The sequence below is a fragment of the Eretmochelys imbricata genome, chromosome 5 (assembly GCF_965152235.1).
Source record: "Eretmochelys imbricata isolate rEreImb1 chromosome 5, rEreImb1.hap1, whole genome shotgun sequence".
Classification (NCBI taxonomy): domain Eukaryota; kingdom Metazoa; phylum Chordata; order Testudines; family Cheloniidae; genus Eretmochelys; species Eretmochelys imbricata.
This window is the reverse complement of record NC_135576.1, coordinates 51,231,324-51,245,910: the sequence shown is the minus strand read 5'-3', so window position 1 is coordinate 51,245,910 and position 14,587 is coordinate 51,231,324. Positions and strand designations below refer to the sequence as shown.

General features: G+C 37.3%; 1 protein-coding gene across 3 annotated transcripts in view; it reads right to left on the bottom strand.

The window, feature by feature from the left end:
- Positions 1-14,587, bottom strand: part of MSH3 (mutS homolog 3) — a 184,897-nt gene that overhangs the window by 166,154 nt on the left and 4,156 nt on the right. For all 3 annotated transcript variants that reach the window (XM_077817126.1, XM_077817127.1, XM_077817128.1), the window contains exons 2-7: positions 11,623-11,746; positions 8,867-9,090; positions 7,306-7,521; positions 4,749-4,865; positions 3,828-3,945; positions 1,229-1,374 (exon numbers count right to left, since the gene is read on the bottom strand). In XM_077817126.1, coding sequence (XP_077673252.1) covers positions 1,229-1,374; positions 3,828-3,945; positions 4,749-4,865; positions 7,306-7,521; positions 8,867-9,090; positions 11,623-11,746 — 945 coding nt within the window. The remainder of the gene's footprint in view (positions 1-1,228; positions 1,375-3,827; positions 3,946-4,748; positions 4,866-7,305; positions 7,522-8,866; positions 9,091-11,622; positions 11,747-14,587) is intronic.

Sequence of the window (14,587 nt, the reverse complement as noted above, 5' to 3'; positions counted from 1 at the left end):
CTGAGTGTGCAGGACAATTTTTGAGTATTTGCCAGCAGGCACACGCAAAGCTCAGAGAATAGTTTTGGTTAGTCAATCATTATAAGTTTTAACAAATCAGCAAGGAAATTTCACACACACTTAATGGTGTGTTACACAAAAACGATGACTCCACCAGTCCCACAATTTCTTGGCGACATTGGAAAACTAAAAATAAGTACATATTTCAAATGTAGAGAACATAGGTCCTATCCTAACAATTTTGAAAGCCCAAATGTTAGTCGAAACAGGATGATAATGATGTCTTAAAAAATGTTAAGAAGTCTGAATAGCATTGGTTCATTTTACATGTCATTGCTCAAATTCTGTCACTATTAAGGGGCAATGCAAATCCACATAATTGGAAACCTATGGAATTTAGACAGGATTCTCCCTAAAAATGAGATGCCTTTCTAAAATGTGCTTTTACAACTGAGGGGGGACAAGGTGGTTGAAGTGATATCTTTTATTGGTCAAACTTCTGTTGGTGAAAGAGACAAGCTTTTGCGCGAATCTCTCTCGAATATCCTCAGACTGACACAGTACACCACCACTTATAACTGGGACAGATACATACTGGATCAGATACCACAATGACAAGTACAATCAGAAAACCTGTAAACAAAATGAATGAATGAATGAACTATCAGTAGACAGAGTGTCAGTTCTCATTTTAGTCACTATTTGCCTAGTATATAGTTCTCATTTCAGAATCTCCAAAGAAAATCAAAAGTTGAAGTCTAAGACAACTGTGAATCTCATTACTAAACTTTTGTGAAGGAAGAGCAATTTACTGAGGAAACAGATGCAGTCAGCAACAAGTGTAAGTGTTTTGAACACTTACGAGGGACAACATTTTCAACAATTTACAAAACATATTTTAACTCTAACATTGTCTTTTTTTTTTATTTGAATAAAACACTGTTTTCAAGCAATTATGCATGAGCAAAAGTGATATGCCTTGTACACCGGATATATAATTCAGGCTATCAACTCAAGCGTTTTTGATTATTTTTTATATATAAAATGTCTCATTCAATTCACATATGAACTGAAAGATATAAATAGCATTCATTAAAAACTTTGCATTATGTCTTATAAACACCGTTACTGTCAGGGGAGACAATCACAAAGGAATTTTAAAACACAGAGATAAATCACAAAATAAGCCCTAACCATAAACTCAGATTCCTCAAGAAAGACAACTTACCACTATGCCTATGACAACATCCCCTTTCTTCTTGTCTCTTAAGCTTTCTTTATTTTCACAGATACAAAGAAGATAGTTATCGGAGACATCAGCCGTTATTTCTTCAACATCTACAGGATCATCTAGCTTCAGCAAAGGGTTCACATTTGATAAATATTAAAAAAAACAACTAATAGTTCACATGGATAAAACCAGTGATGGTTGCCGAAAACAATTTTCTTTCTGGGATAAACACAATAGTATTCCATATACCCAACAGAAACACCAACTTGACAGAGGACAGCCTCCTTCCTACATAAAACTGACTCAGGTGGTGTGGATACTGGTCAATTTCAAATTCCTGACATAGCACCAAAATCAAAGTTAGTGATTGCCTTAGACCCATGCCCACTGAAAGATCCCCACAGTGTACGCATACATATCATCATCATCTCAGCAAAACACCAGTCTTTATCCTCTGTCTGGAGTCTTCTATTCAAACAATCGCAGGCTGTTGCAGATACTAAATTCCCTACTGTCTTTGTGCTGTCCCTGCTCAGTAAGTAGCACTCTGACGACGTAGCCTACTAGCCAGCTTGTAAAACTTGTGCAATTGACAGTAAAGAGCAAAATTTGCTGATGAGCATCACACGACAGCAAGCTAGCACCTGATGTAGTAGCAACAGTCTGCAACGGAGACCACTAGTGTCCTAGCAGTAGCAGTGGAGAGCAAAAGATCACCTGCATTTATATATTACATTCAAACCATGCAAGGTGTCATCCAGTGTTGTTCCTCACTCCACTAGCTTTTACCTGAGCCTTCCAACACATTTCAAGAGTAACTAGAGTCACACTGGTGTCTCCAGCAAAAAAACAAAACAAAAAAAAACAAAAAAAGAAAACCAACAGTATTTTATTATAATGCCCTTGCTCCATTAAACAATTACGCAGCAAGTTGCTTCCCTGATTTGTGGGTTTTAACTTCTAGTACCCTTTTCCCTAACTGCAGTTTTAGGATGACCTAATCAAGAAATAAATAGAAGATGTGTTTTCTTTTGTCTCATCTCCCTCCTGGCACACAGGACCTCACAAAGAGGGCAAGTGTACCAAACCTGAAGAATGGCTGGCAGGAAGTAGACAGGAGAATGGGTTTAGTCACAAAAAGAGGTAAGTGGATGAGACCACACATCTTGCGTTGTATCGAGCTAGCTCATCCTAATTTAGTGAGCTCAAGTCAAGTCAATTTTCTTCTTTAGCTCTTAGTACCTAATAACTACTTAGTGTGAAAAATTTAAAAGAATCTGTGGGTGCTGACTGGGAATGGTCACAAAAAACAAAGGAATGGACAAAGTAAAAGGAAGAAAGAAATAGCTGCGCTTGTCACAAGCTGTTTTTAATTCATTTTTATATCCTATTTCAGTTACAAGGATTAAAGGGCAGGCTACCAATGTTAGATTTTTCATAGCCCATTGGCTTTCGATTCAGGCTCACCTCATTTTATATGAAACACTTATTACCAGCATCAATAGTTCCTCTACCCTCTTTCATTATTAGGCCATAGGACCAACTTCTGTTTGTTTTAACTGTATCTACCTCTGAACATAATTAAATCCAGGTGCTGACTCCAGACTCTTAATCCTTCCCCCTTTCAAGACCTCTAATTAAGAATTACTAATGCTACACCTACCAACTGGTCAAAAAGCTGGTCAGGACATCACCAAAGGCACAGCATAAATCCTAGCAGTAGATTTTTCTCATTTGGGAAAAAAAAAAAACAAAAAAACAAGAATTGTGAGGACGATGTAATCTCTGTTCTATTGCAACACACTTAAAAACCTGAGAGAGATTTCATTCTTCATGAAATCTGGATGAAGTCCTACCATAGCCTAAAATGTGGGTATACTTGAGTATCATTAGCCTTGTCTTAACAGCATAGCAAACCGTTCAGAAACCTTATTTGCTGCTGCCATTGATTTCCTTTTATATTAAGTGTTGGCCACTAAATATGCACCAATGTAAGGGATTTACAATATGACTTTTATTTGGGGGGGGGGAGGGGGAGATCATATAAGTAATTCCCCCCCTGGGCTATGCAAACAGAAAATCTTCCTCTCGTGTTTACTGCATACCCAAAAATATTAAAGGTTAAGATGAGGAAGCCCTTGATTCTTGAAGTCTCATTTCTAGCAACAAATTTCCAGAGGTTGACTTTTTTTTTTTTTTAAACTACTGGAATTGGATGCACTGCCATTTCCAAAAAGTGCTCCAATAATGCAATCCCGCAATAGAGTCCAGTGCTATTGCAAAACATCTGAAACTCACAAATATTGATAGTTTTAACATTTCACCATCCTCTATTTCCCAGTCCTATTGAATAAATTTCTGCTGTAAATACAGAAGTGACAATGCAGCCAGAACCTTCCCAATGCAGAGGGGAAAAAAACAGTCAGCACTTCCCACCCACCTACGCCCATTAATTAACAGGAACGTGCTCTCTTATACTGAAGGACTATGGCAAAAAAATCTCAAACACACACAACCCATACTGAACATTGCATAACACAGAGCACAATGAAGATCAGTATAAAAGCAAAATAATTAACACATCAAAAAAAGATATCTTCTCCAATAAGTGTAGATTTGGTATAGAGAGCAGTCAGTTTTCGAGTAAAGAGAGAGCTTTTATTTTCTCCAGCAGCCTTCAGTGCTGCAGTTTCCATTTGTTTTACAACTCCCACCTATAATATGCACAAAAAAAATATGTTAACTAATGAACGAAAAAAGGATAACCAACTTTAAACAAAAAATTTAATTTAAGAGATACAAATATTAAACCAAAATGTGCTTGTGAGGGGAGAAGGGCTAGAACCAGCCCTACTAATTCAGACCATCAAGTATGACAGAATTGCAGCTTACCTGCAACTTCCTTTCTCCTCTTGCCCTTAGTGTCTCATGGTTTATACTGAAACAACTTAGCTTGAGAGGTTGGCCACCTGTCAGAGAAGAATTGCTGCAACAATTCTTTCACTGTAGATAGTAAAGTTCACCAGAACATCAGGCAATAAGAGGTACAAAAAAGACTCAAATGATCATAGAGGGGAAAGAAGGGAAAGAGATTAGCAACAGAGAGATTAACAACAATGGAAAAGGAGAGAGGAAAAAACATGGGTTGAGAAGAAAAAAAGGAAAACAGAAAGGAGAAAGAGAGAGAGAGATGAAGGAAGTGCTTTCTGTCCTACTTTCTATCAGTTACTGACAGGCAGAACTGCTTCCAGAAAAGTCAAATGGACCCTGAAATATTGTGAGACCAACGGAGGCGGCCTGAATCAACATAACTAAAAATCATAAAGGTTCCTAGACATTGTATATAGAAAGCACTGAATGAAAAGGAGTTTGTCATATGTTTTTCCAGTAAAATATTAAAAGGTTTCATATTTTGTATCTTTCAAGTGAGAACATCCATATGACATCAACAATTATTTCAGTGAGGATTGAGACTATTTTGGTTTTAACAATATCTAATTAAATAAAAAAAAATGACCTTATATCCTTTTGCTACAAGTCGCCGTACGTGAACAAATAGTCTGTGGGTCGGTATACTGGCAGTCATAAAATTGTGATCCTGATGACAGTAAATGTTTAGCTCCTTTGCTGCAATCTGCAAAGTATGAAAAAAATAGTCAGTCAACAATTAGGGTCACTCTTACTTCACATTCTCTGTCTAGATTCTTTTGGTAACTGTGATAGAGCTGTGTGAATACAGACTTGTCAAAAAGTGTTACTGTAAATCAGTTATTAACCAAAACTATGGCGGTGTGTTGTGGAATGCTAAGCAGGAGAACTGAGGTACTAGAAGTCTAAGCATGGAGCAAGCGTTCACAATCTCAGCATCCTAACTAGAACAAAGAACTCCATTCCCACAGACTTTACTTGTTAACTTACTAGGGTGGATAAAAAAAATCAAATATTCTTTTTTAAAAAAAATCAATTATTTTGAGTTAAACTGGGTTTTTTATTTAAATTAAATGCATTTTCTATTTTAAAATAAACCCATTTAAAATTAAAATTGAAAATACAATAGGCTACAAAAAAAAGACCTAAAATTACTATAATCTATTAAAATAATTTAAATTAAATATAAATAATAAAAAGCAGTACCTATTTGCTGCTGAAATTTTAAAGATCATCAAACCACTGAACTGATGAAAGTCACTGGCTAAGCACCTGGAACCAGAGTTAGCTGAAGTGCTAAATGAGTTTTTGACAGCACTAGCGTCTTCTGCAAGTGCAGAAGGAATATTTTTTTCATTCTTATTTAACTAGTTCAGTTAAATGACCTGTTCATTCCAAGTCAAAAAACAATTAGAAGTTGAAAAAAAAGCAGGAAAGCTTGTTTTCTTCTTACTATCATTGAATAAAAAAGCTAGGTCTGAAAGGAAGAGATCTACTAGTCTTGAAAGACATAGTCCCCAGAACCTATCAGTTCAATTTACTAAATACAGATAATACTTCCTTTGTTTAATAAATCAGTTAGCTTTAAATGCAAAACATGTTTTGATGAACTCCACTGAACTTTTTTTTTTTTTTTAAATGTATCCAGTGCATTAAAGGAGTTTTATTGAACTAATAGAAACAATTTTAAAATACTAGTCCACTTCAACTGAATTTTAATTTCTACAGAGAGTGCTTGACTCAAAACACAACCAAAAAATTAATCTAGTAAAGATGATACATAATAAAAAAAATTAAGAATCTGAATAAACGTATATTAAGTTATATAACTGCTTAAATAAATGTGTTGATATAGTGTATTCTTCTGGTTAACAAAAGGAAGTACCAAATTTAGTTGGCTAGAATTAGTTGCAAATCAACCTGTTTAAATGGTTACCAACCAATGAGAACGAACCTTTATTTACAAAGGTAACTAAAAAGTACAGAAGCAAAACAAGATTAAAATTGTTAATTTAAATCAAGGTTTCCTGCTTAAAAATATGCTTCAAATCAATGATTGAAACCACTGATTTAAATCAATCCACCCTGCAACTTACCCCTTGATACCGTGAATGAATACCAAGGGCCAAAGAGTTCCCATTGAAGTCCAGTGCAAGAAGGCAGTGTAAGTTATGTTACCTTGATAAGCCTAAATAACTATCTAGCCCGTGAAACTGCACTCATCACATTAGCATCCAAGCACCCTCACAAGAATAAAATCACAGCAGCTGCTAGAAACATGACATTACACAATGACCCAAAGACATTTTTCTTTCCAGATGCCAGCTCTGTGCTTTGGACAAGCAGAAGGGTGTTAAACCTGAACGGGCTTCAGGACAGTAAATCTGCTAGCAAATTGGTAGACCAAATACCCAGAACAAAGACAACTGGGCAAATGAAGCCTCCGATGGCTAAGCAAAAGTAATTTTCCCTTTGCTCCTAATTATATATGTAAATAGCTCAGAACAAAGGCTAAAACAGTATTAATGATTTAGAGAGATGAGAGGAAGGATGTTCATGGGCCATTTTGTGGTTTGCAGACATGTAAGCCATGTTCCTTTGAAATTTTTGCCTGTTCATATAGATTTCAGTTGTGCAGATAAAGCACCAGATATAATTTCATACCTAATTGTGTCAAACATCCCCTATTCATTTCTATATAGCCCTCTATTAATGAGGGAAGTAGCTATTTTCACAAATATATGCAATTAGGGCAGTTGGACATTGCATTTTTCAGAAAGTCATCAGGTTACTGTCAAACTAAATATTTTTATTCTGATCATTAGTTCTATGCCATAATACAGTTCACCCTCAATTTCTTCAGTTTAACTTTGGTAAACAAGGTAATGTTATTGTAGAATCTAATATTGGCTGATTTGTCAGTACTTCAAATAGGAAATACTGCAAATATTGATGTGCCTTTCTTGTGGTACAAAAAAATGTTAATTGACACCTTTAGATTTAAAGAGGGTAGATCTTTTGTATCTTGATTACAAGTGTTATTCTAAATTTAAAGAACCTTTTCTATCAATGATGGTGGCCCTCCACACAATGTAACAAAGTAACAAAGTGAACAACAATAAGTGCTCTTGGTAAAAGTTACTTACCTCTGCATCTTCTCCAAAGAATCTATACTTATATCCACATTCCACACACAAAATAGCATCTTTATACTGTTCTTTCATTTCCATGAACTGGAGTTCTAGTGGAGTGTATATGCTTTTGGTTCTTTTATTAAGGAGGTTTATATTAGAAGTATTTTGAGAGCCTTCATAACTCTTACATGAAGCTGAAAATTGACTAAGACTGAAGCATGACTGTTCCTGTGAACAAAAAAGATATTACAATAATTATGGAGGAACACTCAATTACTGAATACTTAAATTACACTTTTAAAAACATACAGTTCCAGCATCCAGAACTGGCTGTCATACAACTGTGCTGAATATATTGAAGCATTCTTTCAGGTTAAAATAACAATTCTGAACCTACTGTCAGCTAGTGCAATATATATGCATAAACAATAGCCCAATAAACTGAAAACGAACATTGTGAAAGGAAAACAAAGGCTAGAAAGGGAATAAAGAAAAGTTCTGTGACTGATCACATGACTACACACACTCAATCCCACTCCGCACAAATGACATTCCAAGAGGTCTTCAATTGGCCTCTCCTCCTTTCATCAGTTGTCCATGTAATCAAAATATAAATGTCAAATCTTATCAAATTTGGTATCTTTCCTTCAACCAAAAATGAAAGTTAACTTATCTGAACTAGGCAAAATAAGTATGGAACATAATATAGAAGTGCTGGAAGTAAAGCTCTCCTCTGCTGAATAATAACCAGCCAATCCACGAAAAAGCAGTACATCAAACAAGCAGTTATGTGCCTTGACCTCTAAATCCTCAATCCCACAATCTGATCCAGGTGAGAGATTCTTGTGCCCATATGGAGCCCAATGAAAATCAGTGAGGCACCAGGCTGATACCAGTTCTCCTACTTCAATCAGATTGCAGGATCAGGGCTCAAAAACTTAGCAAATACTCCTATTATAGTCTGTTTTGAGAGCATAGGGACACTATATTTAACTGTACAGATATCATTCCAATGTTTTTTCAATATAAGCCTATCTCCAAAATACGTTCTGGTCTAACCACATCTTCCCCAGTGGGGAACATTATAGAGTGTTATAACAGCCTTGAATCCCACTGGGATAGGTTACATTCCAGTAATAATTTTGTACTAGTTTCTATCCTTATTATAACACCTGAATTGAACAAGAACTCAGTTGAAAGTCACATTGGAAAAGATGTGCATGCAAATATGAATAATCTCACCACATCCAAAGTACAGGATACGTTACCACCATTTTTTATCTTCTAATCTTTAAACATTTCTTATTTAAAACAAATTTCATTAAAACTTCAGTTGCACTGTTTAAGAATATCACTGAAGAATATCAAGAGCAGTTTTACTTACTGTGTTAAGAGTTAAGTAAAATGCTAGAATATGAATGTCAGATTCTACCATTAGTACGATATTGCATAATTTCATGTTGCATTCTGTCACACAGAACTTAAGAAAAACCCAAAGTCTGTATTTTAATCATAAAAAGCAATCCAAACTGCACTGTAATTCAGTGATCCCTGGAACAGAAGCACTGCATACCTTCTCACTGATCTGAGAACCTGTGTGCTGAGAATGAAGAGCACTATTCATTTCCAGGGGTCTTTCCACAAAAGTAGGACATTTTTCCAAGTGCACAGATGGACTCCCTTGTAAAGTATCCACCTGGACTCTGTTACATGGGTGCTCTGAATCACTGCAGAATTCTCTCAGTTTGTTTAATGTTTTCACAGATATGCAGGGCCTGGCGCATTTCTTAGGCTCTTCTTCATTAATAAAAATACACAAAGAAAACGTATTAGCAAATTACCTTGCAATTTCAATGAGATTGACATCAAAGATGAGAAAGACAAGGTAGATAAGGTAATATCTTTTTTTGGACCAACTTCTGCCTGTGGAAGATACAAGCTTTTGAGCTACACAGAGCTCTGCTTCAGGTCTGGGGAAGGATGGATAGTGTCTGTGCTAAATATAAATTGGGACAGGTGGTTACGCGAAAGGAGTAATGCATGTTGGAGGCAGTCACTTGGAATGAAGTGAACAACTGGGAGTAGCTTGTTCTGCGTAAACGGTCTGGAACGGGCAATTAAGGGAACCTGGCAGTGTGGTGCATTAAAAAAGAAGGCAGCACTCAGTATCATTAATCTAGCATAAATATTCTTCTAAATAACTATTTGTGTAACTGTAATAAAGATTATATTCACATTAACATTAAATCATAATCACATCTCAAACAACTAATATTTACATAGATATATAAAGAAACAGGATCAACTTAAAATCTCACTTCTTACTATTTTTAATCTACTATTGCTACAATTAACACCTACCTGAGGGTTGGTCTACACAGAAAGCTTACATAGGCATAACTGTGTCTTTCAGGGGTATAAAAAAAAAACCCATACTCATAAGAGATGTAACTATGCCAACCCTACCCCCAGTGTGTACAGCTCTAGGTCAATGGAAGAATTATTCCATTGACCTAGTTACTCGCCTCTCTGGAAGGTGGATTAACTACAGTGACAGGGGAACCCCTCCTGCAGCTGTAATGAGTATCTATACTGAAGTGCTGCATCTGTGCCGCTGTAGTGTTTTAAGTGCAGAAATAGCCTTAGTGCTGCTGTAGCACAAGCAGATAATTCACCTCCCTGAGAGGCTGTAGCTAGGTCAACCGAAGAATTTTTCCACTGACCTAGCGCTGCCTCCACCAGGGATTGGGCTGGCTTAACTACATCACACAGGAATGTGGCTTTTTCACACCCCTGAATGATGTAGCTGGGTAGACCTAACTTTTTAGTGTCAACCAGGCCTTAGATTAGGTCTTGAAAGACATTAGAAAAAAAAAATTCCAAGTTTGCTTATTTTGTGAATGTGACAGAACTTTGTATATAATCAGATTCACTATTTCCCTGTATAATCCGTGAAGTCCAGGTCCACAAAGAGACTAACATTTAGGCACCTAGAAAAATCAGTGGACCAATGGGATCACAAAGCCTGAGCTAGGTGCGTAGCCGCCCTAAACAATGAATGGGGAGAGACAGGCACCTAAGAAAGCTATCCACAAAAGCCAACATACTAGGTGGGGAACGGCCTAAGGGAGATGCCAAAGAAAGGGGGCAATAGTCTTTGGAGCAGAGGGACTGGATCTCCCACATGAATGCCCTAATCACAATGCTACAGAACCATTCTCAGTCACACACTCTGGCCTAATGACTCATGATTTATCCAAAGAGGAACAGCTTCAACAGGAGAGACTAAAGAATACTCTGACGTGAGTCTCCTCTAGCACAGCCGTTAGGGCATCCTCTAAGAGGTGGGAGGTGCCTGTTCAAATCCTCTCTTCCCCCCATCAGGGAAATGAAGGAATTGGATCCGAGTCTACCACAACCTAGCCTAGTGGTTAGAGCATTCACCTGAGTTATATGGGACGCTTTTCCTCCTCCATCTGGATTTTTGAATGGGTCCCAGTCCACTCTGCATACTCAGAGCACACCTACTGGACCATGCTCCGCAGGAATATCTATCCTTCCCTGGTATGAGAATCACATTGCCTAAAGGGAGCAGCAGCCCACAAGCAGAAACGTATCTAGGCAACTTTTACAGCAAAAATGTAGGTACTGACTGAGTTTAGGCAGCTACACGATTAGGTGGCAGCTGAGTGGGGGTTCTGTGGATTGTAAAAGTGCCTAAATCCAAATACTGGATCTGGGACCCATTTGGATCTGGGCCTTAGTTTCCCGTTTCTGTGTATCTCACACAGAAGGCAAAAAAATCCTTTTATTTTAATAGAGCAAAGTAATTGTAAAGCTACAAAATCAGTAGGGGATCTGAGGACAGTATCATCTGAAACTACTTTAGCTATTTTTTTTTCCAAACATACTATATTTCAAGTTGATAGTACGTCTCGACATTTTTTCACTCTTATTTCTGATGTACTTTCAAGCACTATAAAAGTGTTGTTCCACATCAATACAGTCCCTTTCTATCTTGAAAATGATTCTTTCCTCAAAATCTTTAATGGAGTTAATGAACCTTTTTATTCACTGCCTTGTTTCTCTACCAACATTAATTTGTTAGTTAAATGCTTGGTGTAGAAACAGAGCACAACTTTTTTCTTAAATTAGTTTCAACATAATTAGCAGCTATGATTTCTCAACAACTAATGGCACTTTAAAATACATACACTGAATTCAAAAACTAGTCCCTAAACTATATGACAATGTAATTTTAACTTTTGACAATTAATAATTATTTACTCAATTTAAGTGCCTGCAAGTTTTTGTTTACAATGAACTCACCAACATCAAGAATCTTCACTGCATCATGGCCGTCCTTTCTATTACTTTGTACTGGTTTTGTCCTCTTTTTACTAGGTTCATTGTTTTCAACAGCTCTTCTCTTATTTCTGCCAGACTTAGAAGTCTAAAACATTAATTTTTTAAAAGTTAGTTTATTTTCTTCCCTTGTCATATGCTGGAAGAATGAAAAATAGATACCCAAAGAACAGACTCTCTCTCTGCAGAATAAAGTAAAAACACCAATTTAATTTTCTATATAACACTTAGAAATTCTTTGCTCTTTTAACTAACTGTATCTGTATGTATACAATGTTTTTTATAATTGGCTAGATTTCTTCAAAACAGATACAAAAACTAGTTATTCATGGGGAATTCTGTGCCACTGCTTGTGCACATAATGAGCCGCACAAAATTTTAATTTTTGCGCAGAAAAAAGCTGGTCAGAAAGTTGCTGCAGTTCTGCCTTTTGCCCACCAGAGGGTGCTGTGGTGCTAAAACAGAGCAGCAGCTCCTGGCCAGCTATGGAAGAGGAAAAAACTGCCTTCTTCACAGCACCTGTCGGGCCAGGTCAGGAGACAGGGGGTCACAGATGGGTTCATACAGGCTTGTGGGGGAGGACAGACTGGGGCAGGGGCTGAATGGGAGTGGAGGTGCAGAGCCACAGGGGGGGAAAGAGGTGCAGGGCCACATGGTGATGAGGGGGGGGTGCAAGGCCACATAGGAGAAGGGGGATGGCTGAGTGGGATCACAGATCCACACTGGAACAGGGGAAGGGGTTGCAGGGCCACATGGGGGTGCAGGGACACATGGGGACAGGAGTAGAGGTACCTGACTGAATGGGAGAGGCTAGGGCTCAGCCAGGGTCTGCATGGAAGGACGCTCCCTAACAATCCCTCCCCTCCCCTCCCCCTCCAAAAAACCTGTTCCATAGTTTTCTTACCCATACTCAACAACCCTCCAAGTTCACACCCAGGCTCCTTCCCAGCAATTACTTTTCTCTCCCTCAGCTCCTCCATTACCCATGACTCCCTCAAGCTTTTGCATTGCTTCTGCAGGGTGCGGGAAATATGGTTCTGTATTGTAGTTTAAATGAATTATTACTCAGCGTTCTGTATTAATATGCCTAGTAAGGAATCTATTTGTCAAAAAACATTCCCTGAATCTTTTTTGTTGTCTCTATCGTTACAGACATACTTGCTGACAGGTATTATGAAATAAATGACCAAAAATAACTGAAACAGGTGCGGTTATATTGTGTTATTTTAACAAATAAAATATGCAGAATTTGAAAATATTGAGCACAGGATTTTTAATGTTTTGGTGCAGAATTCCTCAAGGAGTAACTAGTGTACTCTAGACAGTAGACAGAACAAGGTATTATTGCAACATAGCTCCAGTCTCCAGCTCGACTATGTCTACATGTTGGACAAAATCCTTATCCCAATAGAATAACTGGTGCAACATCTATTGACTTCAATAGGACTAGGATCTGACCTTTTGTGAGCAAAATTACTGTTAGAAAACTTTTCACTGCCCTACCTGAAATGACTTGGGCCTTTACTCTGCAATGAGCTCTGCACAGGCACACCCTCAGGCTCACAGGGAGCTCACTGGAGACTGAGGCCTTGGTGACCTAAATTATAGTGCCATAGGTGAACTTAACACTTTACAACCACATAAAAAGGTAAAATCTTTGATCCCCTCAAATCTCTCAGTGAATAGACATCCATGTTATGAACCTCCCCACAAGTGGTATTGGTTACTCATTCTTTGGCAGAGAGGACTAGAATTAATAGTGCATGTAAACTGAACAGGATTGAGGGATATTGGTTTGGGTAATGTTGCATCTGCCATCAGGAGAGAGAAGATTTCAGTTACCAGGACTATCCAGCCAGCATCTTCCATCCATAACTAATTCACTTACAAAATTATCGTTTCTGTATCCATAGCACTTTGTACATAGAAAGTGTGACGAATACACATTTCAATGTTAATTTATCAAAAAGAATTTTAACTATTTGTTGCTATTCATACCGATGAGATTTTTCCTATGTACATTAATGTATTTCAAATATGAGTAACATTTTTTGTTTGTGATGGAGACTTGACTTTGAAGAACTAGCCCAATATAGGAAGGCAGATCTGAAACTTTAAAAAGGCCTACTACTGCAGTTTATTTTAAAATACTTTTTAAAGGAAAAACCCAGAAAATCATTTTTAACTGCTGATTCTTAAACGATCTTTAACTTTCTATGGTCAGTACATTGATCAGAATATTATAACTTCATCCATAAAATATTCTGATTGATAAATATTGCATGTGCATAATGGTTTCAGTTATTTCTTTATATTTGACTATTTCTTGTAATATACAACATGTGCATACTGTCATTCTACAGTTCCAGATCCATATAAAAGCATTTCTGAGGGTCTCTTTTTGGCACTTCTAACAGTTGTAACATTTTCCACGACAGTCTAAAACAGGTGGTTTGTGTATGTCACTGGGGAAATCAAAACTTCATTGAATCCTGCACCCAGTTCAAGGTCTGTTATAAAAAAAGTCACTTGTCATGATATCTATGGCTCTCTGAGAGCATTGTCTGTATGGGATATGTCCCTTCCCTCCCTGCAGAGCTGAGCTTCTAGAATTTTCTAAAAAGTATTGCCCAGTGAGGCTGCATGAGCACCATCTTCTGAATAGTTCTAAGCAAAGGTTACATCACAGCCATATGGCCTCAGTTGCCTCACTTCTTCTTGCTAAATTTCAGAGTCCTACAAGAAAGGAAATCCAAGGAAAGTGGACAGTGGGCTGATAGTGTGACTATTGAAAAGCAACACTTTTAAAATAACACTGTTTCTTCATTGAGTAGAACTCTGCATAGTTCCACTCGTGGGAATCTAGCAAACACCACAATTCTAAAATGGGTTGAGATCTAATTAAAAAAATTGTAAAACTACCTTTCCA